At 36.1% G+C, this 25,743-nt stretch overlaps 1 protein-coding gene across 12 annotated transcripts in view; it reads left to right on the forward strand.

Annotated features, from left to right (window-relative positions):
• The window catches only part of EXOC6 (exocyst complex component 6), a 316,918-nt gene that overhangs the window by 138,205 nt on the left and 152,970 nt on the right, over nt 1-25,743 (forward strand). For 11 of the 12 annotated variants that reach the window (XR_008292111.1, XM_053207218.1, XM_015061898.3 and 8 more), the window contains 5 exons: nt 2,580-2,751; nt 4,242-4,289; nt 4,379-4,469; nt 7,630-7,675; nt 24,088-24,292. Coding sequence is in view for 11 of the 12 variants with exons in the window: in XM_053207218.1 (XP_053063193.1) it covers nt 2,580-2,751; nt 4,242-4,289; nt 4,379-4,469; nt 7,630-7,675; nt 24,088-24,292 (562 nt within the window). In the remaining variant the exon portion in view is untranslated. Of the gene's footprint in view, nt 1-2,579; nt 2,752-4,241; nt 4,290-4,378; nt 4,470-7,629; nt 7,676-24,087; nt 24,293-25,743 lie in introns of those variants that run through there. The other variant, XM_053207226.1, reaches the window with a different exon arrangement.

The raw sequence follows: 25,743 nt of genomic DNA on the forward strand, positions 1-25,743 counted from the left end.
AAATTACAGTAAAAGGATAATATATAATTACATGTCACAATGAGTGGAAAGGACTGTAAATTTACCTATTCTGCAGATGAAGAGATTACTTGGCGTGGAAATGATTGACGAAGGTCTGTTGGAAGAAATGAGAATTGAACTAAATCTCAAATAATGAGGAACAGATTGGGGGGCACAGATTGGGAGGTCCCCAAGACTACTCTGAAGTTCAGTAATTTAGAAGGAGGACTCACAGAATTTAGAAAGCTTTTATATTCACAGTTGCTGTTTGTTACAGCAAAAGAAACATTAAAATTAACATCAGGAAGAGGCACATAAGTCAGGGTCTAGGAGAGTTTTAAGTGGGGGCTCCCCGTTGTCCTTTCCCAGTGGTCATATACACACCCCTTAACTTCTCCCAGCAATGATGTGTGGCAGTAGTCATGGAATATTGCCGGCCAGGGAAGCTCACTTAAGCTGTGGTGTCCAGGGTTTTTCCTAGGGTTTGGTCACATACACATGACACACTGCTATGAGTTGTTTACCCTTAATCTACGGACTCTCCAGAGCTGATATGATGTGGCCCCAAGGTCCCCATCCACTGCAAGTCACATTGTAAATCACATTGCTAGCTTAGATTATTTGGCATTGCCCAAGACCCTCAAGTAAACAAAGACAACTATCAGGACATCCCAGAGATTTACCTCCCAGGAGCTGGGGACAAGGGCCAAACCTTTCTTTGGGTAAGGTTAATTTTTTCTGCATGGTGGTTGGCTGGGAGGGTGGTGCCCTCTATGTGGAGAAAGCATGAGCTGAGATACAGTACGAATGTGTACACCATGTTTAGAGAACATCGTGGTGACTGCAATATGGCCTTGTGCTTGAGAATATGAACTCTGGAGACATAGTGCCAGGATTTATATCCCAGCTGCCCTTTGCTAGCTGTGGAATTTATGGCAGTTATATAATCTATAACATCAGTAAAGCAAGGGTAGTAACAACACCTTCTTTATAGGCTTGTTGTGAGGAATTACTGTACAAAGTACTTAGAGTATGTCCTGACATAGTAAATGCTGTAGAAATCAGGAGTTTGTTCATCATTAATGATGAAATTCATCATCATGTCCTTAATCATTTACTCAGTGATTCTTTTTTGAGCACTAGTATGTTAAAGCCTCATGTTCTGAGCCTCAGACCTTGAGTTCTAGATACCTAGGCAGTTTCCAGATATCTACAGGGTTTGTGACTGATTTAATATTAACATGTTCAAAAAGAAATTAAATAATTTTTCGCACAAATGATTTTTACTATTGGCAGTACTATTAACTCAGTTTTGTTTTAAGATTATCAGCTGTTGCAGGGCGCCTGAATGGCTCAGTAGTTGAAGCGTTTGACTTCGGCTCAAGCTATGATATCACAGTTTGTGAGTTTAGCCCCACATCAGGCTCTCTGCTGTCAGCACAGAGCTCACTTCAGATCCTCTGTCCCCCATCTCTCTCTGCCCCTCACCTACTCCCGCTCTTTTTCTCTCTCTCAAAAATAAGTAAACATTAAAAAAAAAAGATTATCAGCTGTTGCTATGAAGTTAAAACTTGTATTTAACTGGCAATCAAAGAACTTAATTTGGAGAGAAGTGCTGAACCATAGTTACATTAAGTGGAATTCATTGTGATACTTCTGCATCTGTTCTGTGGCTTCAACTGTTACTTGAAGGCATGCTATGTCATCTGGCCTGTGGTATCCATGATAGAAATGGTATCTTTCTAAAGAAGGGCTTTATCATAATACGCTGCCGCTTGAGGGCTCACACTTGTAGAATTGCATTCCCTTCTCCTGTGCCATGTTTTGTTTTGTTTTGTTTTGTTTTGTTTTGTTTTGTTTTTAAATCAGTCCTGATTATCCTTTTTTTCCTTCTCTTTGGACCATGAAAAGCTTCAGGGTAGTGACTTTGGGAGCAGGATAGCTTAGAGTGAAGAGACCTTTACATGGGAGAAGTAATTTACATGTAAGAGATAGGAAGGTAGTTTTTAGGTATGTTATAGGCTTACTTTAAACATTTAACTTATGCTCCAAAGTAACTGTAATGTAATATTGGTACTATAGCAAATTATTATTAACAGCTTTAATTGTATGTTTAAAAGTCATATTCATGGGGTGCCTGGGTGGCTCAGCTGGTTAAGCGTCTTGACTTTTGATCTTGACTCAGTTGTCAAGATCTCACAGTTTGAGAGTTCAAGCCCCACGTTTGGACTTGAACGTGAGACAGTCTCACAGTTTATGAGTTCAAGCCCCATGTTGGGCTCTGTGTTGACAGCACGGAGCCTGCTTGGGATTTTGTCTCTCCCTATCTCTGCCTTCCCCCCTCTCAAAATAAATAAATGAGTAAAACTTTAAAAATGTTAAAAATAAAAGTCATGTTCACAGGCTTAAATCTGGATATCAGAATTAAGCAATTCTTGAAATGTATGAATATCACCTTAATATACTGATTACAAAGCAAAAAACCAACAAATATTAGCTGTTTCAAAGAATGGGCTAATAAAGAATAAATTTTGGTGAACTGGGAAGTTAATGTTAGCTTTCTTTTTGTATACATTTAGGTCTGTTTATGATGACCAACCAAATGCACACAAGAAGTTTATGGAAAAGTTAGATGCTTGTATCCGTAATCATGACAAGGAAATTGAAAAGATGTGTAATTTTCATCATCAGGGTTTTGTAGATGCTATTACAGAACTCCTTAAAGTAAGGACTGATGCAGAAAAACTGAAGGTAAGAAATGTTTTAAAATTCTCTTAACCTTTGGGGTGCCTGGGTGGCTCAGTTGGTTAAGCATCCGACTCTTGGTTTCAGCTTAGGCATGATGAGTCCCACATGGGGCTCCATGCTGCCAGTGTGGAGCCTGAGTGGGATTCTCTGTCTTCCCTTTCTCTCGCTCCTTTCCTGCTTGTGCGCCCGCGTTCTCTCCTAAAATAAATAAATAAACTTAAAATAAAAGAAACTAATTTAAAAAAATTCTCTTTACCTTTCCTGTCATTAAATTACTGAAGTATTACTTTGTAGTGCATATGTACAAATAATTATTAAATGTACTATTTTCAAGAAGTGAGTTAGTGTGTATATTTGGGAATGCTCTTTATGCTCTATTAACATAGTTGTCATGCTAATGACAGGAGTAATCTCTTTTTTGTAAAGCAAGTAATGCATTGACTTAACAGGATTTCTTTCCATGCAGGGAAATGAACGAAAAGAATTCATACAATGAAAGGCCTCATTTGCAGTTTTAGAATTTTAAAAAAGACAATTAGTACAATAATGATAAAAACTATCCTCTAAAAACCTTTAAAAACTTACTATAAGTGATTATGTTCTCAAAATTATTTAATGATATTGAAACTTAGTTTAATAGTAAAGCATAATTTTCTTAAAGAAAGTTGGTGTGCATTTTCTGCCACAGAGCAAAAACGTTATTTATTAAATGAGACCTGGATTTGTTTAGCCAGAATTCAAAATATTTAGTTCTAAGAATTGTGCTATTTATCTTTCTTTACATTTGGAGAATTTAGCAGATAAAATGACCCTGGTTCACCAAAGGTTATGATTAAAAAACCATTATATAAAGGATATTCAGATAACAAGAGACCAAATACAGCATCAATGAGGTCACTGAGCATCTTTGTTCAGAAATTAATGAGATTTTTAATAAACTAGAATGTGCTTCCTTACGATGATGACCTAATGAGTCACTTAATATGTGGGAAAATTTGAGGTTGAGCTTTGTCTGCACCTGCAGCATTAAAATGTTGCTGTGGATTGAGATTTCCGTGTTTGATGTTAATCAACCACCCAGTGTTTGCATTCAGCAAAGTATGAATGTTTAATTACCATAAAATGCAATCACCATTTCCTACAGACAATGAATGGCACATAGACCTCATTGAAGTTATCAAAAAGGGACCAGTGGTCAATTGGGTCAGTGATTTGAATTGTTTGACAGACTTAGAGAAGCAAGTAAAGTTCAAAAATCTAGATTAAATTTGAGAAGTTTGCCACAGAATCTGTTAAAAAGAACTGTCATAAGTAATTGAAGTTAACAAAAGCCCTTTTCAATCAAAAGTTCAAGTTCAAGCTGTAGAGTTAATTTGAATTTGCATTTCTTTGTTCTAAGTTTCTCATGAAGCATGATCTGATTACAAGGGTGAGCAGTTATATCAGGGCAGTTTTATGCATATTTGTCTAACTAAGGTGAAATTATTTTTAAGGTACAAGTTACTGATACCAACCGAAAATTTCAAGATGCTGGAAAGGAGGTGAGAATATGATATATTTCTTGTATGCTCAATTTGTGGATGCAGTTTAACTGTTTGCTTAAAAATATGAACATTTCTTCTTTTCTAAGGTGATAGTCCAGACTGAAGATATTATTCGATGTAGAATTCAGCAGAGGAATATTACAACAGTAGTAGAAAAATTGCAGTTATGTCTTCCAGGTGAGTTAAACTTGTCTACAGTGTAATGCTTGGCTTGGTAAAATTATAATCTAATGATAGTGTTTGGTCATTATTCATTATGGGAATTACAGATTATTTGGTGATTGCCCCCAGAAGCTCATGGTTATCTTCCTTGCCCATTTTAGCCCTTGAATTTTCATGGTCTTCTTATCTTATAAAGTCCCTGTTTGATGATCTGTCACATCAGGTTCCTAGAAAAACCTGTACCTCTTCCTCTCCCATTTCCTCCCGCCTAGTTTGTCCTTTGTCCCTCACCCCCCTCCCACTGCTTTTTTGTTTTTCCTCAGAATACTTTCCCATGGAGGAGAGTGTCTTTTCATTACATTTCCTTGCCTTTTCCTAATTTGCCTCATTTTTTCTAACTAGTTTTCCATTGTTTTCTCTTTGTCATTTAAGCAGGTTGGTGTTGCTTTGCTCACAGTCTCATTTTGCTGATAAAATAAGCAAACATCTAAAAGTGCTAGGTCTTCTCACTTCTTTGGTCTTGCCTTTACTCCTATGTTTTGGAAAGACTGACTTTTTAGGTTTCTGAGTTTTTGATCTCTCTGTTACAGCTCAGATATTACTGGGACATCAAATAAATTCTGAAGAAACTAACCAGTATTTTCTTTCCCCTGATGTATCCTGTTCAGACAAAAGGAAGCATGTGTATGTCCTCTTTTCTTCATATAGTAAACTGAATCCATCTTAGTGTCCCATCTTCTTTTTTTTTTTTTTTTTAAGCTTATGAGATTTTTTTGTAATGTTTATTTATTTCGGAGACAGAGAGAGACAGCATGAGTGGGGGAGGGGCAGAGAGAGAGGGAGACACAGAATCTGAAGCAGGTTCCAGGCTCTGAGCTGTCAGCACAGAGCCTGATGCGGGGCTCAAACTCACAAACTGTGAGATCATGACCCCAGCCGAAGTCGGTCGCTCAAATGACCGAGCCACCCAGGCGCCCCATAGTGTCCCATCTTCTAAACTTATTTTTTTTTAGGAAAGAACCTGAACCTTTATCCTGGAGAATAGAATGAGATGCTTTGTGTGATATTTATATAATATAAAATTACCTTTGAACACAAATTATATGTTAAAACTGTCAGGTTTTATTTTATTAAACAATTTTTAATGTTTATTTTTGAGAGAGAGAGAGAGAGAAAGTGTGAGTGGGGGAGGGGCAGAGAGAGAGGGAGACACAGAATCTGAAACAGGCTCCAGGCTCTGAGCTGTCAGCACAGAGCCCGATGCGGGGCTCGAACTCAAGAACCGCGAGATCATGACCTGAGCCAAAGTTGGATGCTTAACCGACTGAACCACACAGGCACCGAAAAACTGTCAGATCTTATTAGCTAAAAAACATTGTTTTCTGACTTTGTGAGATTAACTTTTCTTTTTTTTTTTAGAATCACTGAAATTCTACTCAGTTTAATCTTGGATGCTTGCACACTAACTTTGAGTAAATAAAATGTCTGCTTATTATGTTCAGTTTCAGGATTGAGAATGTACTTCCTTCTAGTAATGTTTAATAATATGTCTTTGCCACCATCAGATACAGTGAAGTAGCCCTGAACACAGTCTCTAGGTTTGATTGCTTTGTCCCTAAATGGTAATAAGCCTAAAAATTCGGGTACTGATAGAATGAGAAAGCTGAATTGGGCTTATTCCCCTATGCATCTATTTGGAATAGAAAAATAAAGGGAAGTAGAGATTAGACTTTTATTACTGCTACTGTTTTTGCTTTCAAGGCTGGGCAGGTGATCTAAGTTTATGTAAACATTGTGTTCCTAATAGCCACATTGAGAACTACCTCCTTTCCTCTATTAGCCTTTTATCTAATTATCCAGTCGTAAATACTTTTTTGTGTCAGCCATTATGGTAGATATGGAAGTATAAATTTGAAAATGAGACATTCCCAGCCCTGAAGAGTCCTACAGTCTAATGTGAATAAAGACAAATAAGCTATTAATTATTGTACAATTGCTTAACTCCTCCTTGGATTAGGAGTATGAGAGGGTATAAGAAGTCATAAGGTAAACAATGTATTTTCCTGGTACATTAGTTTTACTTGATTATTTTTGAGGAGAGTATTATTTTTATATGGAAATAATATAAGATAGATAAGAAAGTTGCAGGAGTTGTTGAGGTAAAACAGGAGACTTCAAAGAAAGTTTATATTTGTAGCAGCAGTTTTAGGCTTTTTCCCAGGTTATGTGTTCACTGTAATGCTTTGGTTGGAAAATATGAGAAATACTTGGTTGCAATATAGGGGCTGTGATAGAGATACACATAGGGACCACAGGGTTGAGGTGGTTCACTGTTGCCACCATCGCAGTATTACGGATTTCAGATAAATGAACAATGTCTTCTATGAACTTGAAGACCCCTGGGAAGTAGCCAAAATAGAAAATCTGGGAAAAAAGTATTCTGTCCTTCTGGTCTGTGAAAATGTGAGCTGGCTTGATGAGTCAATAATAACTTACTCACTTTATACTTTGAAATTCTACTAAGGATAAATGGTAATCTGCATAGTTGTATTAAAACCTTTTTTGGTGGCAAAGCTGAATGCTTCTTGCTGAAGCTTATAACAACTTTTACTGACTAATTGCATTTCTGAGTCCATAATAGAAATGGTAAAACAAAGTTGCTTTGTTATGTTTATTTATGATTTTGTTATAATTTACTCTCTGCTGTACACTTTTGAGGGTTTTTTTCTATGTCAATTTGGTGTAAAATTTTGCTGAGTGAGCTATAACACGCTTGTGTTTGGTATATGAATATTATTTGAGATATTGAATCAAAATTAATCTCAATCAGCTTTGTTTCCTGAGTAACTAAAGTCCAAACTTCTAATTCCACTGCAGAGAAGATATATACGTTTCTGAATATGATAATTATTAGTTGGTTAAAGCCTCAGTTATAGGTGTCTACATATGGAAGTATTCCAAATTCCAGATAATGTGTATAAATAATGTAATGTTCAATATACATAGACATTAAAATGTCTTTTATTTATTTGAAGTATAAAATTTTATTTGAAAATATAAGCCTGAATTAAAGTATTGAGAAAAGTAATGAATTTATAATAGGTTCTTCCCTTTAATTTTTTCATGTCAACTTTTTTTTATTTTGAAAGCTAAAATAAGTTATTTTTTAATGCAGTGCTGGAAATGTACAGTAAGCTAAAAGAACAGATGAGTGCAAAACGGTGAGTTGTTTCTTTCTTATTTTTCATAGGAATCTTCTTTTTCTATTAAAGAAAGCATGGATAAACTTAGTATAAATTATAGTGAGTCATGTGAAGTTTTGCTCTCTACCTTTATTCCTTTTCATGCAATTTGCCCGTCAGGATCATTTAATAAAACAATTCTTAGCCATTGATTTGTGGATCCTTGTCCTTTATAAGTGAAATCAAAGATTGATAATATTGATGAAGGACAAATAGACAACTGAACAGGAGTGAAAAAATATTGATTAGCTTCTGTGTTAACATTGCATACAATCAAAAGCTAAGTGTGTTGTGGGACCACAATGGAAGCAGTGTGGGTAGTTATATTTTGACAGTCTAGGCTAGTCATGTTCTGTATTATAACAAAAAATGAATACATGACATATGAAAATAATTTGCAGTACTTTATTGATTACCATAGAATCATTAGATGTAATAATGTTTAAAATGTTTTAAAGATGAGCAATTTTAAAGTAACAGAAAAATCAGAATAAATGAGAATATTCCACATTTAGAATAAGGAAGTAGTGATTTCCTCTTAGTTTATTAATAACTGATTAATTATCACAGTACATTATATATAAATCTATACTTAAAGATCTGTGTATATCCTGCTTTATAGTACTAAACATTGAATTTTATTGGCCTTTACCAATTGATACTAATTAGTAGAATTATTTTTTTCATTCTTAATACGTGAACCGTAAATTATCCTGAAAGTCTTTTGTTTTATATATATAATGAATATATTCTCTTTTTCTATCTGAGTTGTATGTCTTCACATTTTAAAGATCCAGGTAATAGTTCCGTGTGTTTGTTGCAGAAAAACAGATATCATCTTCCCTACTTCCATTCATCATTCCTTCATGCTAGGGGCAAAACCTTTGACCTCTTTTAAGGGATTATTTTGATATTTACATTTATGCCTTTAAATAACTAACTTCTATTGTTTCTTCACTGTTTTCCAATTTATTTAGGGCATTATATATTTTTTCAATAACATAATCTAATATTAAACAAATTTTTTTAATGTTTAGTTATTTTTGAGAGAGAGAGGGCTAGAGACAGAGCACGAGCAGGGGAGGGGCAGAGAGAGAGGGAGACACAGAATCTGAAGCAGGCTCCAGATTCTGAGCTGTCAGCGCAGGGCCTAATGTGGGGCTTGAACTCATGAATTGTGAGATCATGACCTGAGCTAAAGTAGGGCACTTAACCAACTGAGCCACCCAGGCACCCCCATAATCTAATATTTATATTCAGTTCCCCCACTCCCCCCCTCCCCCGATATCTTATATTTTCTTTCCTTTCCTGAAACATTGGTTGGTATGTACTTTTTTGTCCCTTTAACCTGCAACAGTCTTCCTACTTTGTTTTTCCCGAAAGGGTCCAGGTTAGTTGTCTTGTAGACCAAGCCATTTTGGATTTGTTTATTTTCTCACGATTAGATTCAGATGAAATATTTTTGGCATGAGTATGACATAAATGATATTGTGTACCTCTTACTCTATGAGATCAGAAGGCGTATACTGTTAGATTGTCTCTAGGTTATGCTAAATTGATCATTTGGTTAAGAGGATGACTACCAGATCACTTGAAAGGTATCTTTTCTCTTTGCATTTACTAAGTAATCTGTGGGGTGATATTTTGAGTCCTATTTCCTTAACAACCTTTCACCCACTAGTTTTAGGATTCTTGCTTTAATCAGTTATTATATTGGGATTACAAAATGGTGATGTTTTATAATTCTGTCATTCCAAAATGGTGATTTTTTTAATAATTTTATCATTCTTTTGACATTTATTAGCTATTTTTCTTAATATAAAGAAGCTTTTCTTTTTTTTAGCTCTTCCTTTTTATTTCCCTTTACTTTTTTTTTTCTTTTTCTGATTATCACTATGGACTCATGGATTTTTTTAAAAAAATAAATGTATTGAGACACCTGGGTGGTTCAGTTGGTTGAGCGTCTGACTTCAGCTCAGGTCACAATCTCGGAGTTTGGGAGTTCGAGTCCTGTATCGGGCTCACTGCTGTCAGTGCACAGCCCACTTTGGATCCTCTGTCCCCCTCTCTCTCTCTGCCCCTCCCCTGCTCATGTTCGCTTGCTCTCTCTGTCTCTCAAACATAAGTAAACCTTAAAAAAGAAAATAAATATGTTATAATCTTTTTTTTATGTTCAAATTTGTCCCATATTTGGCTGGGGGAACCCCTCAAGCCAATTTCTGTGTCCTCATTTGTCTTTGAATACTTTCTTGTTTATCACACATGTTCCAAGCTCACATTTTCCTTTTCTTGCCCTAGACCTAGAATAGCCATTTTCCAAGATACCCTAGTTCCTTGGTTTTTTCCCTAATGTTTATTTATTTTTGAGAGAGAGACAGAGTATGAGTGGGGGAGGGGCAGAGAGAGACGGGAGACACAGAATTCGAAGCAGGCTGAGCTGTCAGTACAGAGCCCAACTTGGGGCTTGAACCCACGAACCGTGAGATCATGACCTGAGCCGAAGTTGGATGCTTAACCGACTCAGCCACCCAGGTGCCCCTAAGGTACCCTAGTTCCTTTTAGTAAAGAAAGGTATTTAGAAACAGATCTGCTTGCTAGGTGGGCTTATTACCCCCCCTCCCCCAGACACACACTTCTCATGCCCTCTAGCTTCCAGGGTTGCCGTTGAAAAGTTTGAAGCCATTCTGATTTCTTTAGTTTGTGATCTATTTTTTTTCTCTTTTAGAATAATCCTCTCGGGGTGCCTGGGTGGCTCGGTCTGTTGGGCGGCCAACTACAGCTCAGGTCATGATCTCGCGGTCTGAGTTCAAGCCCCGCGTCGGGCTCTGTGCTGACAGCTCAGAGCCTGGAGCCTGCTTCTGATTCTGTGACTCCCTCTCTCTCTGCCCCTTTTCTGCTTGCTCTCTGTCTCTCTCTCAAAAGTAATAAACATTAAAAAAAAAATAGAATAATCTTCTCTTCTGTGGTCTGCAGTTTCCTGATGATGTGCTTTGACGTGGGTCTGTTTACTTCCATTGTGCTGGGTATTTGGTGAACCTGTCTGGAATTTAACCTGGAAACTGTTCTTTGATCTGATAATGTCTTTAAGTTCTAGGACATTTTCTTGAATTATTTTTGCCTGTTTTCTTTTTTTAAATTTTTTTGAATGTTTATTCATTTTTGAGATAGAGAGATACAGTGCAAGTGGGGGAGGGGCAGAGAGAGAGGGAGACACAGAATCCAAAGCAGGCTCCAGGTTCTGAACTGTCAGCACAAAACCTGATATGGGGCTTGAACCCACAAACCGTGACATCATGACCCGAGCTGAAGTTGGACACTTAACCCACTGAGCCACCCAGGCACCCCTGTCTTTCTGTTTTCTTGATTCTAGGACAGATAGTGATGTTTAGTCTTCTAGATTGGCCCTCTTAGTTTCTTTACTCTTCTTTAACAATTTTTTTTTGACTCTTTACTCAGTTTCTAGGATATTTTTTCATTTTTATCTCCTAAAAAATAATGCTGATTTTATTTCATTTCTGCTCTCTGATTTTTAATTTCTAAGAACTGTGTTTTGATCTCCAAATATTTCTTTGTACTTTTTCTCTCTCTTTCTCTTTCTTTTTTTCTTTCTTTCTTTCTTTCTTTCTTTCTTTCTTTCTTTCTTTCTTTCTTTCATAACCTGTTATTGATTCATTGCTAACAGTATTTTGTCTTACCTCTGAGATTTTAGATCTACTGTTTATATCTCTCCTTGCATATAGTCTGTTTCCACAGAGTACACCTCCACCCCCCCGCACCCCCCCCCCCGCATTTTTGTTTTGTTTATTTTTTTCTTTAATCTCTGACTTTGTTGGTAGAGGTGTTTCTCAGATCTGGTAATTCCTTGGTTGACTGCTCATATTTAAATACAGTGGACATAGCTGATTGGAAGCTTTGGGTATGTGGGTGGGACTTGTTGATTGTGAATTTCACTGTGAGATTACCTAGCTGGGCTGTTTAGTTGGTGAGCCTTTGATGTTAATATCTGGAGTTATTTCTTCTGGGGCCCCTCAGATTCCCTAGAGGAGACTTTTCCTGTCTCTTGTCTGGAGGGTAAAGATCTGACTGCCAGCATTCTGGGATCTGAAGTGGTGAAGAGGGCATTTGGTATATATAAACTCTGTTAATCCTCTTGTTTTCATATCAGTACTATTGCCCTCAGCCTTGGGTGGTCTTCCCCTGTTCAGAGATTATCTATTTTAGTCTCTTTAGTATTTTGCCAAAATGCAGAAAGGTGACTCAGATGACTAAGTGGGGTTTGCTTCTTAAACACATTTTCAACCAACATTCCTTACTTCAGCTCTCCTTTCACTCCCTCTTCCATAAGTAGTGGAATTCCTATAAATTATTGACATTTTTGGAGATTCTAGAGAATATTCTTGGCTTCTCAACTGTTGACTTAGAATTTAGTTTTCTAAGATATGCTGAGTTTTTTTGTTTTGTTTTGTTTTGTTTTTACCACATGTCCATCAGCTTTCAACATTCTAAAATTTTGTTCTCTCTTCTTTTCTTTTTATCTGTGTGGGCTTATGCTTTTTTAAAAAATCTCTTCATGTTAGTTTATTGGAATTTCAAGAAGGAGTCAAGGTAAAAAGCATGTGTTCAGGCTGCCATTGCACTAGATACCTAGGACACCACTTCTGGTGCCTTGCCATATTTTTGTCAAGATAAATATCCATATGGAGTAATAAAGGGCGTGAGCAGATGTTATTCCTGGTGATCATTAGAGGTTGCAAATTAGTGACCTGCAGAATCAAACTGGCCCACAGATATATTTGGTTTGATTTGCAAAATGTAAACAAAAATGTTTTTTGTTAGTTACTATCACTTCACATTCTTTAAGAGATATCTGGATTTGTGTTCTGATGACTCCCAAAGCTTGAACCTTGAGCTTGGTTTTGACGTCTCTGATTCTTGTTGAGTCTTTTCACATGGATATTCCACTATCTCAAGTTCAACATGTCTGCAACAGGTTTAAAATCTTTGCATATTTTGAGGGTTGGTCCCTTTTCTGTCACATGTGTTGTAAAATATTTACTCTGTGGTGCAGTTTTTTATTTTTTTAAGTTTTTTGTTTAGTGGTTTTTTTAGACCCAGATACACAAATCATAAGTCTGTAGCTCCATTAATTTTTTTTATATACATTTTTTTAAGTTTATTTATTTTTAAGAGAGAGAGAGAGTGTGTGAATGGGGCAGGGGCAGAGAGAGAGGGGGGGACAGAGGATCCAAAGCAGGCTCTGCGCTGACAGCAGAGAGCCCAATGTGGGTATCAAACTCACGAACTGCGAGATCATGACCTGAGCTGAAGGCTGATGTTTAACTGACTGAGCCACACAGGTGCCCCTGTAGCCCCATGAATTTTTAAAAAGCAAATACACCTTTATTTATAACCACCAAGATCAAGATTTGAACATTATTTCTACCCCAAAAGCTTTTCTCATACTCTATTCCAGTCATTACCCCAAACAAGATTTAGAACACTTCCATCACCCTTTTATGCCCCTTTCTAATCGGTTCTTCCTTCCTCCTCCAGAGGTAACTTCTTTCTGATTTCTGTCACCAATGGTTAGTTTAACATTTTCTCAGAAGTGATATAAATGGAATCATAGAATATATATTTTTTCTTGTCTAGTACCTTTCACTCCAAATGTTTTGAGATTCATCCGTATTATTGCATATACCAATTGTTTGTTTCTTTTCATTGCTGAGTAGTATTCAGTTCTAAGAATTTGTTTACCCATTTACTGGTTGGTGGGTATTTGGGTTGTTTTTAGTTCGGAGGTGTTATGAATAAGACTATTATAAAATTAGTGTACAAGTCTTTGTAGGCAGATGTTTATATTTCTCTTTAATATATGCACAGGAGTAGAATTGCTGGTTTATAGTGTAGGTATAGGCTACCTTTTTATTTTTTCAAATGGTTGTACCATTTTGTACTCCAATCAGCAATGAGAATTTTATTATTATTATTTTTTTAAATTTTTTTTCAACGTTTATTTATTTTTGGGACAGAGAGAGACAGAGCATGAACGGGGGAGGGGCAGAGAGAGAGGGAGACACAGAATCGGAAACAGGCTCCAGGCTCTGAGCCATCAGCCCAGAGCCTGACGCGGGGCTCGAACTCCCGGACCGCGAGATCGTGACCTGGCTGAAGTCGGATGCTTAACCGACTGCGCCACCCAGGCGCCCCAACAATGAGAATTTTAGATACTACACATCCTTGCCAACATACGATACTGTAAGTCTGTTCTAGATGAGCCATTTTGATACATATAAAATGATATCTCAGTGTGGTTTCAATTTACATTTCTCTGATGACTGATGTTGAGTGCCTTTTCATTTGCTATTCATTTGTGTATTTTCTTTTGTAAAATGTCAGTTCAAGTCCTTTGCTTATAATTTTAGGTTTAGAGACACATTAAAAAATATTTTTTAATGTTTATTTCAGGGAGAGAGAGAGAGAGAGACACACACACAAAACGTGAGCAGGGGAGGGGCAGAGAAAGAGAGGGAGACACAGAATCTGAAGCGGGCTCCAGGCTCTGAGCTGTCAGCACAGAGCCTTACACAGGGCTTGAACCCATGAACCGTGAGATGATGACGTGAGCTGAAGTTGGATGCTTAACAGACTGAGCCACCCATGCGCCCCAGGTTTAGAGACGTATTGAGCAGAAAGTACAGAATTCCCATATACCTTCCTCTCCCTTACAGTTTCTTGTATGAGTATAGTACATTTCCTACAATTCAAGAACCAATATTGACACATTTTTAAGTCTACAGTTTGTAATAGGGTTTAGGGTTCATTCTTATATCGTACAGTTTTGTTGATTTTGACAAATGCATAGTGTCACATCTACCATGACAACATTATACAGAATAGCTTTATTGCCTGAAAAATCCCTTGTGCTTCATCTCTTTCCCCATCCCTCCCTTACCAAACCCCTGCCAATCACTGACCTTTCTATAGTTTTGCCTTTTTCATAATGTCCTATAGTTGGGATCATACAATATGTGTTATGTTCAGACTGGCTTTGTTCACTTAACAATATGCATTTAAGATTCCTCCATGTCTTTTTATGGCTTGATAGCTTATTTGTTTTTATTGATGAAAAATATTGCATTGTATGGATGCACCATTCACCTATTGAAGGACATCTTGGTTGCTTCTAATTTCTGGCAGTTAAAAATAAAGCTGCTGTAAACGTTTGTGTGCAGGTTTGTGTGGACATAACTTTTCAGTTCATTTAGGTAAATACCTGGGGGTACAGTTGCTAGATCATAGAGAGGCTGTATTTAGCTTTGTAAGAAACAGCCAAACTGTCTTCCAGAGTGGCTTTACTATTTTACATTCTCAGCACTAATGAATGGGAGTTCTGTTGCTCCACACCCTCACCAGGATTTGGTGTTGTCAGTGTTTTGGATTTTAGCCATTCTAATAGATCCATGGTAGTATCTTGTTTTAACTTGCAATTCCGTATTGGCATGTGATAGCATTTTTTTCACATGCTTCTTTGCTATGTGTATATATTCTTTGGTGAGGTATCTGTTCAGATCTTTTGTACACTTTTATTTTTATTTATTTTCAATTTTTTTAAGTTTATTTATTTATTTTGAGAGAGAGAGAGGCAGAGGGAGAGAAAGAATCCCAAGCAGGCTCCACACAGTCAGCACAGAGCCTGATGCCAGGCTCAAACTCAAACCACGAGATCATGACATGAGCTGAAATCAAGAGTTGGACACTTAACCGACTCAGCCACCCAGGCGCCCCTACACTTTTAAATATGGTTGTTGGTTTTCTTACTGTTGACTTCTAAGTGTTTTTTTTTTTTATATTTTATAGTACTATGTGTTTTGAAAATATCCTCTCCCATTCTCCTGCTTATCTTTTTAGTCTCTTAACAATGTCTTTTTAGAACAGAAGATACTAACTCACTGCCAAATCCAAGGTCACTTAGATTTTCTTCTGTGTTATTTTCTAGAGTTTTGTGTCTTACCTTTATGTCTGTGATCCATTATGAGTTAATTTTTGTGAAATCCATTCATGAACATGGAATATCTCTCCATTTATTTAGATTTTCTTTGATTTCTTTCATCAGAGTTTTGTGGTTTTCTTCACATAGATCTTGTATATATTTGGTTAGATTTATACATAATTCATTTTTTGGTGCTAAAGTAAATGATATTGTGTTTTTAATTTCAAATTCCAGTTGTTCCTTGCTGGTTTACAGAAAGGCAGTTGACTTTGGTATGTTAGCCTGGTATGCTGCAACCTTCCTATAATCACTGACTAGTTCTGGGAATTTTTTTGTTGTTGATTGTTTGGGATTTTGTACATGGACAATCATGTCATCTGCAGACAAGGCTTTTCTTTCTTCCTTCCTAATATGAATACCTTTTATTACTTTTTCTCTTATTGAATTAGCAATGAATATCAGAATGATGGTTAAATAGGAGTGGTGAGGAGGAACATCCTTGCCTGTTTCTGATCTCATGGGGAGAAGCATTACGTTTCTCACCACTAAGTATGATGTTAGTTTTGTATGATTTTTATTCTTTTAAATTTAAGGTGTGTTTTATAGCCCAGAATATGGCCTATATTGGCGAATGTTCTATGTGAGCTTGAGAAGAATATATATTCTGTTGTTGGATGAAGTATATTCTGTAAATGTCCGTGAAACCCAGTTGACTGATAATGCTCTTCAGTTCAACCATATCCTTAACTGAATTTCTGGCTGCTGGATCTGTCGATTACCAGAGGAGTTTTGAGGTCTTCAACTATATTAGTGGGTTTATTTGTTTTCCTTGCTGTTCTATCAATTTTTGCCTCACATATTTTGATACTTTGTTATTAGGTACATACACATTAAGGATTGTTATGTCTTTTTAGATACTGATCATTTTATCATTATGTAATGCTTCTATCTCATAATTTTCCTTGCTCTGAAGTCTGCTTTATCTGAAGTTAATATAGCTACTCCAGTGTTCTTTTGATTAGTGTTACCATAGTGTATCTTGTTCCATCCCTTTACTTTTAATCTCTCTTGTATTTTTATATTTAAAGTATTCCTTTGATGCAACATATGGTTGCGTCTTGTGTTTGTTCTCCACCTAGAATTGTAGAACTTCTATAAGAAAATATAGGAGTTTCTCTTCGTAATACTGGGGTAAGCAAAGATATTTTTTAGAAGGATCACAAAAAGCTATACAAAATTGAAAATTGGACTTCAAATAAAAACTTATTTATCAAAAGACTCTTGTAAGAAAATTGGTAGGCAAGCCACAGACTAGGAGAAAACATTTGAAAGATTATTTTTTTGTGACAGGACTCATAACCATAATATGTAAAGAGCTTTTACAAATTAATAAGAAAAAGGAAAAAAAAGAATGAAAATAGGAACTTCTAGTTTCTGTTCTGACATGTAAAAGAGCCTTGTAGTAATCATTCCTGTCTTTACAACAAAAAGTTAAACTGAAAATAAAAAACCTTTTTTAGATCCATTGGAAAACTGAAATCATAGGGCAATCTGCTACACCCTGAATTAGAGAGACAGGCAATAGAGGCTATCACAGTTTACTGAGAGCAGAAGCCCCTGCTGGAGCTTGGTAGGAACATTTAAAGGTGATTGAGCATGTTCTGGCTTCAGAGATAAAAATTTGGAGGGGCCCAGGAAGTCCACTACTCTTTAATGAGTTTTAGCTTCAGGAGCCCTACCAGAGTCTAGATCTGGTGGAGCCCTACCAGTGAAGATCACAGAAAAATACCAACCGAGAAAGAAAAAAGTAACCAGTTTGAAATAAGCCCTAAGTGTATTCTTAGCAAAGGCCAGCTGGCAAAATTTTGATATGAATCCCATTACTTCAATATATGTTAAGCTTAATAGCTTTTTTGTTTGTTCTTCTTTTTTTTTTACCCTAAATTATTTAATTTATTTTTTTAATTTGCATCCAAGTTAGTTAGCCTGTAGTGCAACAATGATTTCAGTAGTAGATTCCTTAATGCCCCTTACCCATTTAGCCCATCCCCCCTCCCAGCACGTCTCCAGTGACCCTCTGTTCTCCATATTTAAGAGTCTCTTCTGTTTTGTCCCCCTCCCTGTTTTTATATGATTTTTGCTTCCCTTCCCTTATGTTCATCTGTTCTGTATCTTAAAATCCTCATATGAGTGAAGTCATATGATATTTGTCTTTCTCTGACTGACTCATTTTGCTTAGCATAATACCCTCCAGTTCCATTCACGTAGTTGTGAATGGCAAGATTGCATTCTTTTTGATTGCCGAGTAATACTCCATTGTATATATGTACCACATCTTTATCCATTCATCCATTGATGGACATTTGGGCTCTTTCCATACTTTGGCTGTTTTCAGTAGTGCTGCTCTAAACATTGGGGTGCATGTGCCCCTTCGAAACAGCATACCTGTATCCCTTGGATAAATACCTAGTAGTGCAATTTCTGGGTTGTAGGGTAGTTCTATTTTTAATTTTTTGAGGAACCTCCCTACTGTTTTCCAGAATGGCTGCACCAGTTTGCACTCCCACCAACAGTGCAAAAGAGATCCTCTTTCTCCACATCCTCACCAGCATCTGTTGTTCCCTGAGTTGTTAATGTTAGCCATTCTGACTGGTGTGAGGTGGTATCTCATTGTGGTTTTGATTTGTATTTCCCTGGTGATGAGTGATGTTGAGCATTTTTTCATGTGTCAGTTGGCCATCTGGATGTCTTCTTTGGAGAAGTGTCTATCCATGTCTTTTGCCTATTTCTTCACTGGATTATTTGATTTTTGGGTGTTGAGTTTGATAAGTTCTTTATAGATTTTGGATACTAACCCTTCGTCTGATATGTTGTTTGCAAATATCTTCTCCCATTCTGTCTGTTGCCTTTTAGTTTTGCTGATTGTTTCCTTTGCTGTGCAGAGGCTTATTTTGATGAGGTCCCAGTAGTCCATTTTTGCTTTTGTTTCTCTTGCCTCCAGAGACATGTTGAGTAAGAAGTTGCTGCGGCCAAGTTCGAAGAGGTTTTTGCCTGCTTTCTCCTCAAGGATTTTCAGGGCTTTGGGTCTTACATTTAGGTCTTTCATCCATTTTGAGTTTATTTTTGTGTATGGTGTAAGAAAGTGGTCCAGGTTCATTCTTCTGCATGTCGCAGTCCAGTTTTCCCAGCACCACTTGCTGAAGAGACTATATTTATTCCATTGGCTATTCTTTCCTGCGTTGTCAAAGATTAGTTGACGATATGTTTGTGGGTCCATTTCTGGGTTCTCTATTCTGTTCCATTGATCTGAGTGTCTGTTTTTGTGCCAGTACCATACTGTCTTGATGATTACAGCTTTGTAATGCAGCTTGAAGTCCGGTATTTCTTCTTGAGACAGTTTTCATATCTTATGTTTTATGAAGGACTTTGACCACTTTATCTGAGTTGTTTAATTTATTGGCATAAACTTTTATCCTTTTAATGTCTGCAGGATCTGTAGAAATGTTCATCTTTGTCATTTTCAGTGTTAGCAATTTGCATTAATTTGCCTTGATTTGTATGAAACAAGGTTTATCAATTTTATGGATGTTTTCTTTTCTTTTTTTTTTTTTTTTTGAGAGAGAGAAAGAGCTCTCACACATGCTCGAGTTGGGGAAGGGCAGAAGATGAGGGAGAGAGAATCCTCAGGCTCCACACCCAGCTTGGAGCCCAACTTGGGCGTGGAGCCAGAAACCATGCAGGCCTTGATCTCATGGCTCTGGGATCATGCCCTAGCCAAAATCAAGAGTTGGATGCTCAGCTGACTGAGCCATCCAGGCACCTATTTTATGGATATTTTCAAAGATCTAACATTTGAGTTTATTTACTCTTTGATTTCTGTTTTTGTTTTTATTATTTCCATTGTTATACTTGGGGTTTAATTTGTTCTTTTTCTTTCTTCAGACAGTGGAAATTTAGAACAGTGATTTTATGCCTTTCTTTTTTATTACACACATTTAAAGTTATACATTTTCCTCTGAGAACTGCTTTATTTGCACCCCACAACTTTTGAAATGTTGTTTTTACTATCTTTTAGTTTAAAATATTTTATTTTCCTTTTTTTTTTTTACTTTTGGGTTATTTACAAGTGTATTGTTTACTTTTCAAGTACTTGGAAGATTTTTGGGATATGTTATGATCTTTATTATTAATTTCTAGTTTAATACTATTGGGTGAGTGAACATACTCTGTATGATTTCAGACCTTTGACATTTATTGAGACTTGTTTAGTGACCCAGCGTATCACCTGTCTTGATGAATATTTCACGTGTGCTTAAAGAGACTGTGTATTTTGCAGTTGTGGCTTTAATGTTCTAGAAATACCAGTTAGGTTGTGTTAGTGTTAAAACAGTTCAAATTTTCTTTTCCCTTAGTGTTTTGTTTTGTTGGCCAGTTCTATCAGGGGTAAGAAAAGGGTGTTAAGTTTTCAACTATTGTGGTATGTCTATTTTCCCTTTAGTTCTTTAAATGTTCTTTTATGTATTTCAAAGCTCTGTTGTTAAATGCATTCACATTTATGATTTTTTTATATTCTTACTGTTTGACTCTGTATCATATGAAATGTCCTTCTTTATCTTTGGTGATATTCTGTGTCTTGAATTCAACTTTGCCTGGTGTTGATGTGGTCATTTTAGTTATTCCAGCATGCTTATACTAGATGTTTCATGATGTATCTTTGACTTTTTTTTTGCTTTTAACCTCAGTCTTTATATTTAAAATGTGTTTCTTACCAATAGCATATAGCTGGGTATTACTTTTTTTCATCCAGTAGGCAATCTCTACTTTGTTCTAGACCATTTACAATTATTTAATTACTATTATGGTTGACTTTTTAATCTTGCTGTTTTCTGTTTGTCTGATTCTTTCCTTCCTTCCTTCCTTCCTTCCTTCCTTCCTTCCTTCCTTCCTTCCTTCCTTCCTTTTTATGACTAAGTTTTTTAGTATATATATTTATCTCTAACTCTGTTCACTTACTAGTATATATCTTTGTTAAACATTTTAGCAGCTACTCTAGAGAGCACAATATGCATGTTTAACTCACCACAGTTCACTTTCAAATAATGTTGTTAGACTTCATCAAAATATAAAACTTATAACAGTACAATTGTATTTATTCCCACCCTCTGTTTGTTGTGTTTTTGTTTTAATATAATTTACTTATGATATACATATATGTTATATATATCATACACCTATTAACCATAATTAAAAGAGAGTTTTTATTTTTTTTTTAATTTTTTTTTTAACGTTTTATTTATTTTTGAGACAGAGAGAGACAAAGCATGAACAGGGGAGGGTCAGAGAGAGGGAGACAAAGAATCCGAAACAAGCTCCAGGCTCTGAGCTGTCAGCACAGAGCCCAACGCGGGGCTCGAACTCACGGACCGCGAGATCATGACCTGAGCCGAAGTTGGCCGCTTAACCGACTGAGCCACCCAGGCGCCCCTAAAAGAGAGTTTTTAATAAAACTTACCCACTTAACCTTTCTGTTGCTCTTTTTCCCTTTTTGCAGATACAGACTTCTAACTGGTATAATTGCCTTTAGCATGATAAATTTTGTTTAGTATTTATTGTAGTACACATCTGTCTTCTGAAGAAAAGTGTCTTGCTTTGTGTATCTGGAAATGTGTTTATTTCACACATTACAAATGTAATTAGATTTGTATATTAGATTTGTAATTAGGTCTTTTTTCCTCTGGCTACTTTTACGATTTTACTCCATATGTTTTGTTTTTATAAGTTTGACTGTGATGTGCTTAGGTGTGATTTTTCTTTGCAGTTATATTACTTGGAGGTTATTTAGCTTATTTTGAATCTGTGAGTTGATACTTTTCATCAATGTAGAAAATTTGGGGACTCTTATTTCTTCAAATATTTCTTCACCATTATTTTCTTTCTCTCTTTTGGGAACTCCAGTTATATGTATGTTTGATCATTTAATGTCCGTAATTTCTAGGAACTCTCCTTTTCTCTTTTCTGTTTCATACTGGATAAATTTTTGGACCTATCTTAAACTTTACTGAGCCTATTTTTATTGATCTCACAGTATTCTGAGATCCTGTTTTTTTCTTTGTGTGTATGTATTTGTGCATTTTGCATAATGTCTGTTTAGTTGTCTTCCATTCATGAATAGTTTTTTCTTCCGTATCTAGTCTGCTATTAAATAGCCCATTGAGTGAATGAATTCTTCATTATGATATTTTATTTTCAGCTTTTTCTTTTGATTCTTTGTTATAATATCTGTTTCTCCACTACAGTTCCCCATCTCTTCATGATTCTTAACTACTCTTTTTTTATTAGATTCTATAATACATGTTGTTGTTAAAGTTTCATCTGTTAATTACAAGCTCTAGGCCACCTGTATGTATACTTCCATTGACTTTTTTCTTTTACTTTTGGGTCACAGTTTTCTACTTATTTATGTATCTTGTAATTTTTTCTTATATGTAGGATATTGTATTTAGGATAGTAGAGACTGAAGTAACAACTTCTATGATAGTTAAAAATCTGGTGAATTGGAAATGCTCAGGGGAAGGCAAATAAAGTAAGAACAGTGACATAATTTGTACCCTATGGGCTGGAGAACCATTAGAGTATTCACATGTTTTCCCTTTAAGAATGACACATAATTTTTTTGAAATGTCTCATACTTATAAAAGCACACATCTTGGTAGAGGTTTAATATAGGGAGAAATTTATTTTAGTATTTATAAAAAATAAAAAATGCCAATAATGTGGACATCACTAGATTATTGCAATTGACTTGCAAATAGGTATTAATCTGTTTTAGAATAATTTTAAAGATAATTTCCATGATATGTTTTAAAATAGGATGTAAGCATATAGATCTGGAAATGTTGTAGATATTGACTAGATGTAATCATGGCCAAATTGAGGTAATTACTACATGGTAGCATCAGGTGGTGCTGAGATCGTGACCTGAGCCTAAGTTGGATGCTTAGCCAACTGAGCCACCCAGGCACCCCTAGTCATCTAATTTTTAAATTAGTGGTAGATTGTGTGACAGTTTGCAAAATATACTCTATCTTTGGGAATATAGGCTGGAGAATCAACAAATATCTTTAAACTGAATTAAAAAAAATTTTTTTTACTGTTTATTTTTGAGAGAGAGAGAAAAAAACAGCACGAGCATAGGTGGGGCAGAGAGAACAGAGACACAGAATCTGAAGGAGGCTCCAGGCCCCAAGATGTTGGTACAGAGCCTGGCACAGGGCTTGAACTCATGAGATCATGACCTGAGCCAAAGTCAGGATGCTCAACTGACTGAGCCACCCAGGCACCTATAATTGTTGTTCTCTAGATAGTGCCTTTCCTCATTTTTAATATCCAAATCAATGGGAAAGTGTCAAATATTATTTGATTAATTAAAAAAAATCCCTCTAGCCAAAACATAAGAGACTCTTAAAAACTGAGAACAAACTGAGGGTTGATGGGGGGTGGGAGAGAGGGGAGGGTGGGTGATGGGCACTGAGGAGGGCACCTGTTGGGATGAGCACTGGGTGTTGTATGAAAACCAATTTGACAATAAATTTCATATTAAAAAAAATCCCTCTACCTACTTTCAGTGGATTTTGGTGGTGAATATTATTGTAGGAAACTGAGAGTTTTGTTTTCTCTACCAATTAATTATAATATCTTCGCCGAATTATATACTCTCTGTGTTTCAGTTTCTCATCTATAGAGTGTAAATAGTAATGTCTGCCATAGACATCTACCTCATAGAAGACTAGAGAAAATCAAAGTATGTATATGAAAATACACAGCAGTTTCTCTGGGGCATAGGCTGTATTTTACTAATTACTGCATACTCACTGTGTCATTCAGTATATATTTGTTGGGTTGAAAATAAATCAGTCTGTGGTTTTTTACTTGTTTTTTATGATGCCTATTATTATTACTAAGTGCTTTAAATAGTGTAAAATTTAAAAAAAATCTCCTTAGTATACATTTTACTTGCATTTGAATTAAATCCGTACATTATTTATGTTACAGTACATGGATGGGAGAGATATTATGAAAGCACATGTCAAATAACTAAATATTCTCATTAAAAATTTTGGAACTTTTTCAAGGTATACATTTACTATGATGACTATGATACTGCTTATGGTGTTATAGATTTAGATGAAGTGAAATAAGGAAGCTGTATGGTAGTATAAGTCATGAATTTTCAGCCTGCAAACTTGTTCATATGGTATAGTTTGTGTAAATAGAAATAAATATTAATTTTTCCTATTTTAACTATAACTGTGTCCTTTTTGATTGGAGTGTTTGGACTGATTATTTTGTAAAATTAATGTAATAACTTTTTATAGAGTTTTATTTTTAACTTTCACAGGTATTATTCTGCTCTAAAAACTATGGAACAATTAGAAAATGTGTATTTTCCCCGGGTTAGTCAATACCGGTTTTGTCAGCTAATGATAGAAAATCTTCCTAAACTCCGTGAGGATATTAAAGAAATTTCCATGTCTGATCTCAAAGACTTTTTGGAAAGCATTCGAAAACATTCTGACAAAATAGGTGAAACAGCAATGAAACAGGTGAGAATAAAAAGAAAATTCTTAATGTTTAAAAAAAATTTTTTTTAAATGTCTATTTTTGACAGAGAGAGAGAGAGAGAGAGGCAGAGCATGAGCGGGGGAGGGGCAGAGTGAGAGGGAGACACAATCTGACACAGGCTCCAGGCTCTGAGCTCTCAGCACAGAGCCCGACGCAGGGCTCGAACTCACAGACCGCGAGATCATGACCTGAGCCAAAGTCGGACACTCAACCGACTGAGCCACCCAGGAGCCCCTAATTTAATGTTATTCAGTGGTGTAAGTTATAGAATATATCCAAAGTTTACCTTTTTTTTTTTTTAGTTACCTAAAATGCTTATTTTTGTTTAGCTTAACCCTTTTCTTATTTTTCCTGAATCTTGCTTGGAATGGATTTAATCAGCATTTTCTTTTGGTTTGCAGTTATTCTGTATTTAAGTAAAATCAATCTAACTTGACTCACCAACCTTTCTCCTGGTAAGTCAGGTATAATATTAACTTGTGCCAGCAGACAAATTTGCTGTAAAATTAGCCGAACCACAAACAGAGGCAAATGGGATTCCTTTTATCATAAGATTTTAAATTACTGTCTCCTTAAAAGTATTATCTTTGAGTTGACAACTCCTACAGGTCAATAATAAGAAGAAAAAATAGTAGACAAGATTTGGCAGTTATAAAGTTAATGTACCTACCTTTTGAATTAGCATTCTTCCAGATAATTCCAGTGAGAAATGAAAACATGTCCTTGTGATGTTCACAGCAACTCTGTTCACGATTAGCCCCAAACTGGAAACAACCCAAAGGGGCATCAACAGGGGACTGGATAAACAAATTGTGCTGTATAAAAATATAATGGAGTATTACTTAGCAATAAAAAGGAATGAAATTACTGATATGTACAAAAACAAATATTAATCTCCTGGGCATTATGCTAAACTACAGAAGCTGGACACACAAAAAAGCACAGGTTGTGGGATTCCATTTATATTGCAGTTGTAAAGCAGGAGAAACCAAAGAGAAAAAGTCATGGGGTGCCTGGGTGGCTCAGTGCGTTAAGTGTCTGACTTAAGCTCAGGTCATGATCTCAGGGTTCAGGAGTTCGAACCCCACATCGGGCTCTCTGCTGTCAGCATGGAGCCTGCTTCAGATCTCTATGTCCCCCCCCTCCCCCCCCCACCTCTCTGCCCCTTCCCTGCTTGCTTACACATGCTCTCTATCTCTCAAAACTAAAATAAAACTTAAAAAAAAAATCAGAGCAATGGTTGCCTCTGGTTGGGGAGATTGCCTGGAAAGGGACATGAAGGGACTTTCTGGGGAGATGGAAATGTTTTGTCTTATGCTAAAAGTGCATCCGCTTTTCAAAATTGTACAGTTAAGGTCTATACATCTCAGCATATATAAATCTGACCTCAAAGAAATTTGTAAAAAATCATTGGTGTGTGTGTGTGTGTGTG

This window comes from Acinonyx jubatus, chromosome D2, assembly GCF_027475565.1.
Source record: "Acinonyx jubatus isolate Ajub_Pintada_27869175 chromosome D2, VMU_Ajub_asm_v1.0, whole genome shotgun sequence".
NCBI lineage: Eukaryota > Metazoa > Chordata > Mammalia > Carnivora > Felidae > Acinonyx > Acinonyx jubatus.